This window comes from Cyprinodon tularosa, unplaced genomic scaffold (assembly GCF_016077235.1).
Source record: "Cyprinodon tularosa strain WSP-4 unplaced genomic scaffold, ASM1607723v1 ctg280, whole genome shotgun sequence".
In the NCBI taxonomy this organism is placed as follows: domain Eukaryota; kingdom Metazoa; phylum Chordata; class Actinopteri; order Cyprinodontiformes; family Cyprinodontidae; genus Cyprinodon; species Cyprinodon tularosa.
In genome coordinates this window covers 1,420,915-1,435,352 of record NW_024038986.1, presented here as the reverse complement: position 1 = coordinate 1,435,352, position 14,438 = coordinate 1,420,915, and the positions used below count along the sequence as shown (strand labels likewise).

Here is a 14,438-nt window from a genome sequence, read left to right as displayed (position 1 = left end):
GGCCACCTTTGAACAAGCCACACTAGACAAAACGTCAAGATTGGGCCAAGAAATATCTAAAGACTGATTTCTCCAAGGTGTTTTGGTCTGATGAAATGAGATTGAGTCTTGATGGGCCAGATGGATGGATGGGCACCAGGCTGGATCAGTAAAGGGCAGCAAGTTCATTATCGATTCAGAGGCCAGCAAGGTGGAGGTGGGATAGTGGTATGGGCTGGTATCGTCAAAGGTGAGCTTTTGGGATCTTTTTGGGTTGATGATAGAGTTAAGATCAACTCCCAGACCTACTGCCAGTTTCTGGAAGACACCTTCTTCAAACAGTGGTACAAGTAGAAGTCGCCATCATTCAAGAAAAACATGATATTCATGCAGGACAATGTTCTGTCACACGCATCAAAATACACCACAACCGAGCTGGCCATTAAAAGTCTAAAAGGAGAAAAAATGACATGGCCCCCTTTTTCACCTGATCTGAACCCCATGGAGAACCTGTGGTCCTTCATGAAATGTGGGATCTACAGGGAGGGGAAACAGTCCACGTCTCTGAACAGTGTAGGGAGGCTGTGGTGGCTGCTGCACGCAATGTGGATCCTAAACAGATCAAGACACTGATGGAATCTATGGATGGAAGGCTTTAGAGCATCATGGGGAATAAAGGAGGCTATATTGGTCACTGATTTGTTCTATTTTTAATGTCTCAAATGTTTATTTCTGAATTTTGAGCTGTTATATTGGTTTACCTGGTGAAAATAAACAAGTGAGGTGGGTATATATATATATTTTTTATTACGTTGCCTAATAATTCTGCAGAGTAATATTTACCTGCACACACAGACATCCTCATAAAATGGCCAAAACAAAAGAAATATGAAACTTTGACATTAAGGAGTCTTTTGGGTTGATTTAGAACACAAATGTGGCCCAATAATAAAAATATTCCTCATAAATACAACTTGCCTAATAATTCTGCACAGTGTATTTTGGAGATCACTGATCAGCTGATATTATCCTCTGATCTCTACCTCTGCAAAGAGCTGAAAATCAGCCACTGTCACCACTCTACCCTTTCCATACCTTTTTGCAATCATTAAGTGGTGTCTTATTTTTAATACATTTGGAAACTTGAAGGTGCTTTATTATAATACAAAAAAAAAACTGGATTCATGTCAGGCTTTTTTAAAAATCAGTGATGCGGCAGAAATTACAATCAGTGCACCCCTACTGAAACTAGTTGGGGCATAGAGCTTTGAGTCCTGAGGTTGTGAGTTTGAGCCCCACTCCCACAGACTGCCATTCTGGGTCTCTGAGCAAGACTCTTAACCCCACACTGCTCCTCAGAGCAAATTTCTCTAATGTGAGATCAATAAAGTTCATTTATTTTTATTATGCACCTTTCGGATCATTCTCATGCAGATCAAATCCTTTGTTCAATGTAAAAAAAATAAAACATTGCTTAAAATCTGCAGTTTTTATTGCATCTATGTTTAAAAACACACATTTGATATTATGTTTTGCTGAATTTATTAACAGTCGCTGTGGAAAAACCGAAGAGTAACAGGTTGAAGACCTCTGGCCTAGTCAAAGCCCTGGAATAAACCTGAGAATCTGCAACCCAGGTTAAAAACTGCTGCAGAAAACTATTTCTATCAGTAACTCACAGAATTTCTTCACACTTTGAGTTCATCTATCAAATACAATCCAAACAAAATGCATCCAAATACTTCAATTTGTTGCTTTTAAGTGAAAATTGGGCATGAAAACATGAGAATTTATTAGTCCAAGACGTGGAATTAAAGCATACTTCATGACAGAAAATAGGTCGTTAGAAAAAGCTTTATTTAGCCGCAACTTTTGAAATGAGTTGTGGACTCTTATTCATCAGCTTCTCCTCCAAATGGCTCCTTTCAGAAAAGGGGCGGGGAATTCTGTGTGCTTCCGAGGAACGTTTCCTGGTCGGGGTTAAACAAGTCCAAACACGAACCAGCTTCACAGACCGGCTGAAGCTCAGGAGTCCAGGCGACATATGGGGCTGTCGTAGACCATCTGCAGGTTCACCTTGTGTCCCACCAGCTCCCGGATGTTGTTGATGCCGTATTTGATCATCGTGGGCCTGCGGATCGGAGGAGACGGATGAGTTAGCATAAAGAACGCTGCAGATACGTCTCTGCTGCAAACACAGTTTCTTTTGAGACTAAGACTGAAGCCATAGAGACCATGAATCAGACCAGGATTCCCACATCAAATTCAAGCACCTTCAAGGACTTTCCAGAACCAAAGCCTTCAAATTCACGAGCATGTTGCAGCATTTATCTGCTGTTACGATACCTTAAAAAGGCTCGTTGCATGATTCTCATTGGATTCTGCACATAAAGAACGATATTGAGACCCGATTGACAATCCAATCAGAATAAATGTAAACATTTGACAGAATCAAGATATTCTGCATCGAGCTGAACTGATGGCAGAACATTCAAATCACCATGTTTGGAAACATTTCTAGTCTGGTTGGCTGTTTTATTCTGATTACCTATGAGCGTCTGTTTCTTAGCCAGAATTCATTTCAATTGGCGCGAGAAATCTTGTGCACGTATGAAGTGAATTTTGTTCCATTATTGTTGCACGTTTTTTGTAAAAAAACAAAAAAATTATCCTGAAACAGACAAACAAAATTGTCCTCATCAAAGAAACTTTTGGTAGTAAAATAATTGAAAAAAAGCATCAACTAATTTCGGAATCGATTTATCCGACTCTAAAAGATGCCGTTAGCTACATGAACAACATTTTACAAAAGTTGTGAAAAATGTATTAGTTTGCTTTTAAAATAAAAAATTATTTGCCTGCTCTATTCAGAGCTCCTCATCGCCATAGTTTTAGCTTCATCTGGTTTAAATCTGCATAAAATTTTCTTTAAGGAACCTTTTTCCATCTGATTTTTTATCGATTTATTGAGAAAAAAGAAAAAATGGAATCCCTTGGCTAATCTCAGAAAATTTGATTAGCAAAAGAAAACTTTTTTCTGTTCTATAAATTTTTTTCAAAATGGGATTTTTCTCAAAATTTTATTTTATTTTTTGCTTCAATAATAATAATAATATGAGAATAGCGGGGGTTGGCCTGAATGTTTTCATTCTTTGCTGTTGTGGAATAAAGAATATTGATAGATCAGTGTGTAATGATTATTCCTAAGAGATCAGGAAGTGTTTGCTTTGGGATGGAAACCTTGTTTCTTGTCTAAATCCATTCCTTTTATTACTTTAATTTGTTTAAGCTTGAGCAGAAATGGAAAAAAATGCTATTTTTTAACCAGAGATCTGTTAAACTAGATCTGCTCTTTTTGCAACTTTTATGAGACACTTTTATATGAAATAGGGCATCAGAAAGTAAACCGACATGTGGGTTCAGAAACATTTAGAATCCCACGGTGGTTTGCTTCCAGCGGTGATGTTGAACAGAGGCTCACCTCTCCAGAGAAAGGCCCCAGGCGATCACAGACACATCCTCAGGGAGCCCCATGGGCAGCAGCATCTCTGGTCGGAAGACCCCTGAGTTTCCCACTTCTACCCACTTTTTCAGCCCTGAGGGAAACAACATTGATACGTTTTAGTCAAACACAGATTTTAATTGTCCAGGGTTACAGATGAGATAGTGATGTGAACATGGATGGAAAGCAGCAGGTCTGCAGGTGATCAGACCGTTCACCTTCATGGTAGCTGAACACCTCCATGCTGGGCTCTGTGTACGGGTTGTAGGCTGGTTTGAAGCGTAGCTTGGTTATTCCTGAAAGAGACGGAGCGCTGGGAATGTTTATATTTCCAAAAATATGAGAAGATTGAAGCGCTTCTGTGCTGTTTTTAAATCTGTACCTAGCTTGGTGAAGAACTGGTGGAGAACCCCCATGAGGTCCCCCAGCGTCAGGCCGTAGTCGGCCACCACTCCCTCTATCTGGTTGAACTCAGCCAGATGGGTGGCATCCAGGGTCTCGTTCCTGAACACCCGGTCGATGGAGAAATACTTCACAGGCATGAATTTCTCCTGTAGGGTGAGAGGAGCATTGTGGGTAATATCAGAACCAGGATGGTAACTCAGAGCCTGGTCGGCATCGACTCCATTTGAGTCAATGGAACCAGCAAACCGATTGTTTTATCATAAGGAATTACATCTAGGTGATGACCTGAGCTACAGCAGGAACAGATGTGCCAGATGTTTGGATGTTCTTCCTTTTGTTTTTCCCCACCAAGCATCGTTGGTTAGCTACAGTACATTACCTAACGAGACACATTCCTTAAAGAGTCTCTCATGAAATCTTCTATTTAGAAGCAGCTTTTCATCCAGACTCCTGCTAAAGCTGCTTCTTCCATCCAAATCCAGCTCTGAAGTGTCTCAGTCTCATCCTTCATGCCCAATAGCTTTCATTTGTCTCCTTTTGAAGAATCAAAATGTTTAAAGAATTTATACTTTTTTCCTGCGTTGATGATGTTTCCCTTTTTAAAGATGAGAACATTTCTGAGTCCTTCTCAAGAACATTCTTGGTTAGGAACAATTCCGTACTCGCGTTCTTATGAATTGAGAAAGGGCAACTGACTTCGGACTCTCCTCTCCTGTAGATTCCACCGATGCAGTAAAATGCTAACCAACCAATGGGCAGAACTTAACCCTCTTAGACACAGCCCTTGATATAATTAATTACAAAGGCAAATAAATAAAGAAGCTAATTAAAAGAAATATATACATTTATGTCTCACTGTATATCCAATTTCTACCTACATTTATTAGTTTATTGTATTTTTGGGGAGAATTAATTGTATGCTTATTTATTTATTGAGCATTTATTTATTTATTTTTAAATATGGCAGAGTTGGTCCTCCATAATTTTGGCTTTAATTCTGTAAAAATAAGAAAACCAGTAAAATATTTAAGTTGAACCTGCCTTTTTTTTTTCTTTTTCCAAACACAAGTCTCAAAACAACAACAGTCCTGCATTATCATGCAGTTTGTTGGCAGTAATATATCCCATGATAGGTTGAAAACCTTTGATCAGTTTTTAGACACTTTAAAAACTGACATTATTCTTAATCACAACACTAATAACTCTCCATACGTATTTCAAACATGCAGATTCAACACCATGAGGTCAAACTATGAGCTCATGCGCATTCTATTCAATTCAGTTTTTTTAAATAGCACCAATTCACAACTCGTGTCATCTAAAGCCACTTTACAGAGACAATTCAAACAGATCATACAGTCAAATTCAAGTTTTCTATCTAAGGAAAACCATCTGCTGTCTTGCTTTTATCGGCCTATAGATTCCCTCCTCCTCGCTTTTGGACCCGTTTCTGTGGCTCATGTCAATCTTTTTCACTTTGAGGGAGTCCCTGCCTGTGATTGGCTATTTTTCAGAAAAATCCCCCCTCTTGAGACAATACAATTTTCCGCTTGTATGTAGCTAAAAGTTTCTGGTTTGCAGATTTAATTTTTGCCAGCGGGTTTTAACAATTGTAGTTACTGTATTTTCCAGACTAGAGAACGTACCTCACTGTAAGTCCCGCCCACCAAAAAACTGGAAATGTGCATAAGTTTGTCCCACCAATCCTGTAGGGGGAGCTCTACATACCCCTGGAGTAGAGACGAAGAAGAATGCTAGGTCCCATTAGCTTGTTGGCTTGCAGCAGTAAGAGCTTCTGAGTTGTTCTCAGTGTCTTCATTGGTTTGGCAGCTTTAACGCTGCAAATAAATGTCCAAATATGGGAATTTGGGATATTTGTTCTTCGTCGTGCCTGCTGCTAGCATGCTTTTGTGCTAAATGAAAATTGGCCCCTTATTCTTTCATTTCCAACTTTGAATTCCCCCTCTGGCGGTTTCAGGAAAGCAGCACCTTCTTATAGGCCGCATGGTTTAAGGTGTGGGAAAAAAGTAGCGGCTTATAGTTAAGAAAATACGGTAATGTAGGTATTTATAAACTGTTTCGCCACGGTTCAGTAAGAAAATGTTTCAGTGGAGTAATAATGACCAGAGCTCCCTCTCTCTTCCTTGAACATAAAAAAAATCCATCCTCCTGGCTTTTTCCTTTTCCTTTAATTGCTTATGTGAGGTGTGCTGATGACCAAAGCGCTCTGTGGTGTCGCTGTAGGAACCAGATCAACTCGGGTCCTGCGCATGCCAGCTACGTTACGCTACATGATTGACTGAACATTGCTACATGATGTAAAACACAGTGGTTGCCCAGACAACGATAATAACATCACATATCATCCGTTAGCGGCTCTAATGACTGATGAAGTTTTACCTGATTGATGACAAAACTGAAAAAAATCTGTTTATTGTGAACAAAGTAACTGTTAGACCATGATATAAAGGGGGAGAGCTGGGTAGTGCTGCAGCTAGCTGTGCTCAGTAGCTAACAGGTTAGCCTCTTCTAGCTAGGTCAGTTAGCCATATTAAGCTACACTACTTTTGAATTTGTATCAACAAAAACAGTTCGTTTTCTACAAGTAGAATAACTGTTATTTTCTTTGTCTAAAATCTCTACGAAACTCATTTTTTAAGATGTTCCATTTTTCCTCTTCTGCCCTCAGATCTTAATAAAAGAATAAAAATAATCAGAGACTTTTTGTGTCTCCTTGTTAAATGGCAGAGCTCAGTCTGTCTTAAGGGCGGATTATACTTCTCCAATCGCACACATCAAATGTTGCTTGGGTCTGGTCGCAAACCAGTTTTGCTGGTATGCTTCTGCACCGTCGGTCTGGAATTTCTAGGGATGCGCAGCAGTTTCCCGCCAAAGTGCAAGGGGGATCCTATTGGAGAACTCGCAAGGACTTCGGCAGATGGTCATAAGAACTTCTGGGGTGCCGGCGGGAGTGTCCAAAACAACAATGGCGTGTCTGCAAGATGTCACGGAGATGGATCTAGAGTTGCTAGACATCGAAGAGGAACAGGTTCTGTTATTGGAGTTAGCAAAAAGACAAAGGAGGTCGCGTAGGTTTTCCATTGTACTTGTTCCTCGTTTTTTAAAAATGGCGTGCCCTGGCACTGAATCGAGAAGGACGACCACACAGACAGCCGGAAAGGCATACCAAGGAGCAATCACAGCTGCTTTTTGTCTACGCACTTCCGCTTGAGGTCTGCACGGGTTTGCGACCGGCCGATGCGTAGTGAGGATTTTTTTGAGGTGCACGATGAATGTTGCAGAACCTCTGCGCGGGGGGCGTGGTCGCACACAGAGACAGATTTGACAGTTGCAGAGGCTATGCATCAGAAGCATAAATTGGCATCCTGAATGACAATGACTGTTTTCTACTTTCGGCTACTTTAGATCACCAATGAAATGTAAAATAATAGCAAATATAGGTAATATTATGCTGAAACTCCAAAAGAGATTCAATCCTTAAGAAACGGGTTCAATACAGTTTGTCCGAGAGGAGCTGCCATATGTTGACGACATAAAAAGGGGCAGGGCCCGAGCAGATCTGGTCCCTACATCGGCTCTGCTCGCCGCTTACCTGCTGTGCCAGCTTATACAGCATGCGGGCGCTGACGGCTGTAGTGTGGGTCCGCAGGATGTTCTTCTGAGCCTCCTCTATCTTCCAGTCGTATTTGTACCTGAAAGGAAAGTTCATGTTGAATCAAGATGGGTTGAAGAAGAGCAAACAGTGCAGCAGGCAGGGGTTAGTAAATGGGTCTCACCCTTGTGAGCCGTAGCCTCCCTCTGAGTGGACCTTTTTCACTCTCTCCAGATACTCCGGAGGAAATCCGCGAGCGAGCGGCGGGTCTGAAAGAGGGGGGAGCTCTGAGTTAGTGATCACTGATGATTGAAGGGGGGGATTTTAGGCGCAGTGGGACTGAAACTCACCGGATAAGAAGAAGGTGTCGTGCTGATCTCTGGCTGGGTGCTGCTGAGGCTGGAACAGAGAGTCAAAGTTCCAGAAAGAGCTTTCTACGTAGTTGTTGGTCGGCATCTCGCAGAAACTACAGAAAAAATGAAGAATTTTCAAAAACAAAAGAGTCTAAACTCCATTTCTGCTCCAACTGGTGGTCAGATTCTCACCCCATCTCCAGGAAGATCTGCCTGAACTGCGTTCGCACCTTCATCAGGGGGTGCAGGTGGCCGCAGTCCGGGGCCACGCCCATGGCCTCAAAGTTATACGGTTTGAACTTCTTCTCTTTCCAGCTGCCACTACAACGAAACAAAAAACCCATTAAAACAAACGCTGCCCTGCTCCGGTGACAGAACGCCTCAGGATGCTTTCATCTGCAGCCATGACGACTGGCAGCGTTAAATCCAGCAGCGCCCATCTGAATATCAGAAGGTTAAGGTTTCCTGCGCAGTTTCTTCCTTTTTACTGCGATTGTTTTCTACAACAGTTAGGATTTAAACATGGAAGTTGGACAGATTGATAAATTAAATTTTGATCTAAACCTTTAGGCCGTGTATGAACCTCATCAATCATCATCATCATGCATCGGTTTGTGCTGCTCTGCCTTTAGGACCAAGCCCTCAGCTCTGGACTCGTCCCCATATTTGAACACCAGTTTCTCTGCGTCCTCCGCCTGAGAACCTGAACGCCGTCACTGGCTGACGGAGCAGGCCAGGCAGGACGCCGCGTTGGTCGGTTTACCGGCGCTCAGACTCACGTGGCGATCATCTCAGGGGTGAGATCCGTCTCCTGTTTGGTTACGGTGGTGCTGAAGGAGTTCCCCTTGGTGATCCAGTAAGACTTCACAGTGCTGAAACAACAAAGGAACAGAATGATTTCAGGCGTCCATTAAAACAGGAAGCAGGGATTGTTTTCTAAACAAGAGCCCGGCATCTTTAAAGGCGCCTAAAACATGAAAAAATTAGACTATTCTTAAGCCTTTAACGATCTTTTAATACTCATCCAGCTTAAACTGGTAGTTTGATTCCAGCATATCAAGAGTAATCCTTCTTATCCGGGACGACAGTGGCGTTGGATGTTGGAGTTTGCCCTGAAAACGAAGGGTTGACGGTTCAAGCCCCGACTCTGACTTTCACTGTCGTTGTGTCCTTGGGCAAGACACTTCACCTGCATTGTCTACTGATGGTGGTCAGAGGGCCCGGTGGCGCCAGTGTACGGCAGCCCCGCTTCTGTCAGTGAGCCCCAGGGCAGCTGTGGCTACAATGTAGTTTGCCACCATCAGTGTGTGAGTGTGTGTGTGAATGAATGTAGTGTAAAGCGCTTTGGTCAAGTCTCCTCACTTGAATAAAGGCGCTATATAAGTATATGCTATTTACCATTATCCTGGAAAACAAGCGTACGTAATCGTTCTACATAAAGCTGTTAAATTGTTTTTCTATCCAAGTTTTCTTTAGACAGAAAACTTTGAATCAATTTGACTGCATGATCTGGTTGATTTGTGAAGCCGGACATTTCCTTTAAAGGCTGGATTCTGACACCCCTGGTCAAGAGGTCGGATTATGCTAGACGCATCCAAAAAGGCCGAATTCCATCTTATTAGCGTCTGCACTGCATACTTTCCGCATATAATACAAAAATGTTAAACCGTGGAGATTTCAGTGTGGAAAATCTCCAAACAACTGTCTGTAGTTGTTTTTTGTATAGCATCATGTGGAGCCCTTTACAGCCTTTCTGCAAGGTTTAAGGTAGTGAGACAAACTTGGTATAGCCAGAGCAGGACTGGACGTCATGCCTTCTTGATCTGTTTCTTCACAAAGGAAATAAAGTGTCAGCTGAGTGAAATCCATCTATCTCGTTTATTTAACTAAAATGGAAAATTCAAAACCTTTTTCTCACTACACCGACTGATGAGGGACCACAAATATAGAATATATTATATAGTTATATAATATAGATGAGAACATCCAGAGACGTCTACAAATTTGGACACTAAATATCATCATGACAAAAAGATTGCACAAAAAACTAAATTTTTAATGTTGGATGAAACAAAGAGGCTTTGAAAATGTTGGAATAAGCCATGAGTCCTACTTCTACATGGTGAGTGTTGTAGTGATTACATGAAGCACGCCCCACCCCTAAAGCCCCCCCACATATGTGCACAGACAAATGTCAGGACTTCTGCAGGGAGTCCACGCAGACAGGTAGGTGCAAAAACTGAACTTTTACATCCATATACGGCAGGCCTCACTATACACTGGTAAAATGTTCACCTAACGAATTCTTACCATCAAATAGACATTTAAAGTGAAGAAATTTTGTTTTGTACAGCCCTCATGACATTCCCCTTTTCTTAAAGTGCAGCAGTGACCAAAGGTAAACATTATGGGAGACAATGTAAGAATATGCAGCCAAAAAGGATTTTTGATCTTCTTTTAAGGTTGATATAAAAGGCAAGAACAGATTCTGTTTTAAATTTAATCTTTTAAGGAAATTCTACTCAAAAATGTGTGCAATAATCTGCAAGTGCAGTAAGACAATTGTACTTCTTGAAATCATAATGTAGATTTTTTTTAAATAAGCCTTAGAAAGTGTTTTTCTCATTTTACTGGCAGCTTATTGAATTTATTTTTGAAAGATTACGCAACTAAAAAGCATCCGTGCTATGGCTGCACTGGTGATGTCCATTGAGTGGTCGACACTGGTTCCTGTATGGAGGGAATTTTGCCCCATTATTTTAGCAAGCAAAGAACACATTTTATAAATGAATATTAGATAAAAATGCCATTTAGAAATGAAAAATATTGTATTAAAAAAGGGTTTGCTCTTTTCTTAGATTTTGTTTTTTTTTTTTCTGTGCCCATTTTTGTTTCTCTGTTTTCTATCACAGAAAACCAGTTGATTGCATGACTCATTGACTCGAATGCAATCCCTCACACTAAGAATGCTTGTAGCGACAGTGGAGAGGAAAAACTCTCTTTTAACAGGAAGAAACCTCCAGCAGAACCAGGCTCAGTGTGAGCGGCCATCTGCTGAGGGCGACTGGGGTTGCATTTCCATTGGTCAACGTGCATGTCTACAGCAGGCGTTTGTATGTGAAGAGAATGTGATCCGTTTGAAAAGAATGTTATTGGTGAAACTCATTTTGAGCAAAAAAATCTGAAATAATTTTTTTTTTTTTGAAAATATGTAAGGTGCAAAAAAAAAAAAGTATTAAATCTAAAACAAAACTGAAAAAAAATGAGAAAAAACAGCAAAGTTACTGTTTTTTTTTTAATCAAAAGGCTTTTCCAAGGTTTCATTTCTGGGTGGCATATTTCTCTATAATGAAAATGTTCTTTGCTTGCAACAATAACAGAACAAAATTCTCTCCATATAGTCTTTTCTTCACATTGAAGCGAAGCCTGAGAACGATCTGCTGGGTCTGATGTTCTCCGATGGGGAACGTTCTCTGAAAGGATAGCAGCGGCGCTCAGATCTGCTCTGACATTGGTCAGCATCACACGGCTTCTTGGGTAAGAGGATTTGGAGGGAAAACAAACTGGAATAAATCCTCAGCATATTTCTACCGTCCAACACCAAAATCCAGACGCCTCAATCCAAGATAAACTGAATAATCTTTGGCTCTTTTTTTATATAATAATAAAATGAAATCAGCCAACTTCAAAATGAGGGGCTGGAGTTACACAATCAGCTGCTTTCATGGGTTCCAAGCATGGGGATAAATTTAAGGCACTTTACATAGTTTTAGATTCCAACAGAGTGGCTCTAAAAACTGAAACACCGACCCTCTGCTGCCACCTACTGGCACACAGCAATCACTGCTACATAGAAATCTGAGGACCTACACTTCAGCGAGGAGTTTCCTCTTCTTCAGCTCATTCTTCTCCTTCTCATCCAGCTGGGCGGCGTTCCCCTGCTTTACCAGAAGCAGCCTCTCTCTGACCTGGTCTTTTATGCTCTCCACCTGAGGGAATCCACACAACCATCTTAACACGGCACAGTTTGGGGCGTTAATAAGGGCCAAACATGGATGCTTGGGGAAAGCATCTGCGTACCGTTCGGAATATCCTGGGCCCTCCCTCGTGGGACTTGTCCAAGCGGATCCACTTGTTGGACATGGCCTTACTGAAGCCGATCTTCCCAAAGGAGAGTTTCTGAGAGACAGAAATAAAGAAGCTGAATGACAGCAGGAGAAAAGAATAAAACCGACAAAGTAAAAAAACACAATGAATGCTTGTCCTGGACCTTCCCTCAATGTGATCCTGACAATCCGTCACTTTCCTGTCAGAGGGAGAGTTTCTGCCTTAAGCGGAGGAACGTCTCTATGGTAACCTGGGGTCTAGTTCAGGGATTCCCAAACATGCCCAAAACAAATAATTATACTCAGTTTTAAATAAGGTATTTTTTTTAATATTTTGAACCATTTTTATCATTTCATTCAATATTTACTTATTTTTTATTTTTGTATTTTTTTGTTTTTATCATTTAATTTATTATTTTAAGTGTATTTTTAATTATGTAATTGTGTAGCACAATGTATTGATGCTTCTAATAATCATGTTTTAGATCAGTGTTTTCCAAACATTTAAGTTTGTGCCCCCTAAAATAATTCAACAGACGTGTAACCCATTTAAAATGCATATAATACATTTAAGCATTAAATACTTTATAATATAATTGAACATTTAATCATTTAATCGTGTGCATAATACATTTTAATGTTGCCTTATAAAGGATAACAAGAGAACACTCATAATGTAAGATAAAAGACAGTGACTTTTATTCATGCTTTTGTAAACACAGAGTGTGTAGAAAATGAAATATGGATGCATACAGCTTTTCAACAGTGAATGAGCAGCTTACATTTCCATTTATAAAGTGCAGCAGTGATCAAAATGTAAATAGTGTAGGACAGGGGTCTGTAACGTTTTCCAGGCCAAAGGACCCCCAAACTGATGGTGAGATGGAGCGGGGAGCCCCCCTGATTATATATATTGTATGAAAATGTGTTACATCAAACTGTTCCTATAGTCACTCTATTACAGATGGAGTCATATAATGAAAGTAATTTCTCCCTGGGATTATTAAAGTATTTCTGATTCCTGGTTGATGGGACAGGTGTTGTGAATGAAACGGTGCCCAGCTTGAAAGAGCTCCTGTGTGTCGCTGAATGTGAGCATTGATGACTGAAAGACATCTTCTGCCTCCATTTATCTGTTTACTACAGTGTGCTGAATTCATGTTAATGTGGATTTAAAGACATTTCAATTAGTGGAAAAAATTGCAGGGGGGAATATAAAAAAAAAAAGGCTAATCAACTAAAACTTTCATGACCCGCAGTATAAGACCTCCAGTGTAGGAGAAAAGGAAAACCAGTTTAAAGACACAGTTTTATTTTTCATCACATTGAAGGTTTGAGGATTAATATTATGCAGTTACTGAAATTGGAGGGGAGTGGGGGCCCAGTGGTTAGAGCATAGAGCTAGGGATCCTGTGGTTCTGAGTTCAAGCCCCACTCCCACAGACTGCCACTCTGGGTCCCAAAGCAAAAGACCCTTAACCCCACACTGCTCCCCAAGGGGACGGGTTAAATGCAAAGGGGGAATTTCTCCAATGTGAGATGAATAAATTGGGGTACAAGCTGGACAGGTCGCCAGTCCATCAACACAGAGACAAACATGACAAACAACCAATCACACACACACCTAAGGAGGATTTAGAGAACCAATTAACCTAACAGTCATGTTTTGGACTGTGGAAGGAAGCCGGAGTACCCAGAGAGAAACCATGCATGCTCAGGGAGAATATGCAACATGCAATCTTGTTGTGGATACAGCACATTTCTATCTGTAACATAATCCTAAACTAGGAAACAGACGTAGGATAATTTGGGAGCAAGGTGGGAGGTTTATTTGACACTGATGAATAAATCCCTTTAAAACTCTTTATCACAGTATATGAATGCTTGCTCTGATATAATGAGAGTTTATGATTATTATATTTTATTTTCTTAACTAAGATCACAGTTTGTCTCTTTTTTTCTTCCACTCACCATGAGCTCAGCCTGAAGCAGACCCTCCAGAGGGATGGAGCTGAACACCCGGGCTTCATGGCTGCCCTGCTCGGCTATCTCGCTGCCCTCCTCTGTCAGCTCCCAGTGTTTGGAGGAGCGAAGCTCCGCGGAGATGATCTGGATACCAAAGAGTAAAAAATATCTCAGTATCACCAGACCTCAGTCACTTTAACTGATCTCTGCTGCTTCATCTAGCTGCGCTGTTGCTTCCAACTCCTCCTCCTTTAAACACATTGCATCAGTTATGCTAAATGTTGACAGTGACAATCCAACTTCCGCTGCTTCTCAGTCCGCTAATACTTACATCACCGAGCGCTTGAAGACTTTTTACGGCTCCGACGATGACCTGGTGGTCCACCCCGAGGCTGGCCGCCACTTCCAGGGAGTCCACGCCGCCGTCCACCTTCTCAATCCGCTGGAGAAGCGTTTCCACCACACCGGTGTCCGCCATGCTGGAGCGCTGCAAAGCCCGAAAGAGACCGGACGTG

The 14,438-nt window shown here is 41.2% G+C and overlaps 1 protein-coding gene across 1 annotated transcript; it reads right to left on the bottom strand.

Annotated features, from left to right (window-relative positions):
* Positions 1–1,453: 1,453 nt before the first annotated feature.
* farsa (phenylalanyl-tRNA synthetase subunit alpha) lies at positions 1,454–14,438 on the bottom strand. Its single transcript, XM_038290422.1, has 13 exons — positions 14,255–14,438; positions 13,930–14,067; positions 11,933–12,031; positions 11,723–11,841; positions 8,632–8,724; positions 8,045–8,173; positions 7,850–7,965; positions 7,684–7,768; positions 7,500–7,599; positions 3,864–4,032; positions 3,700–3,777; positions 3,461–3,575; positions 1,454–2,110 (listed from the first exon to the last, which is right to left on the bottom strand). Exons 1-13 carry the CDS (start codon positions 14,399–14,401, stop codon positions 2,005–2,007), a joined length of 1,494 nt encoding a protein of 497 aa, XP_038146350.1. The 5' UTR covers positions 14,402–14,438; the 3' UTR covers positions 1,454–2,004.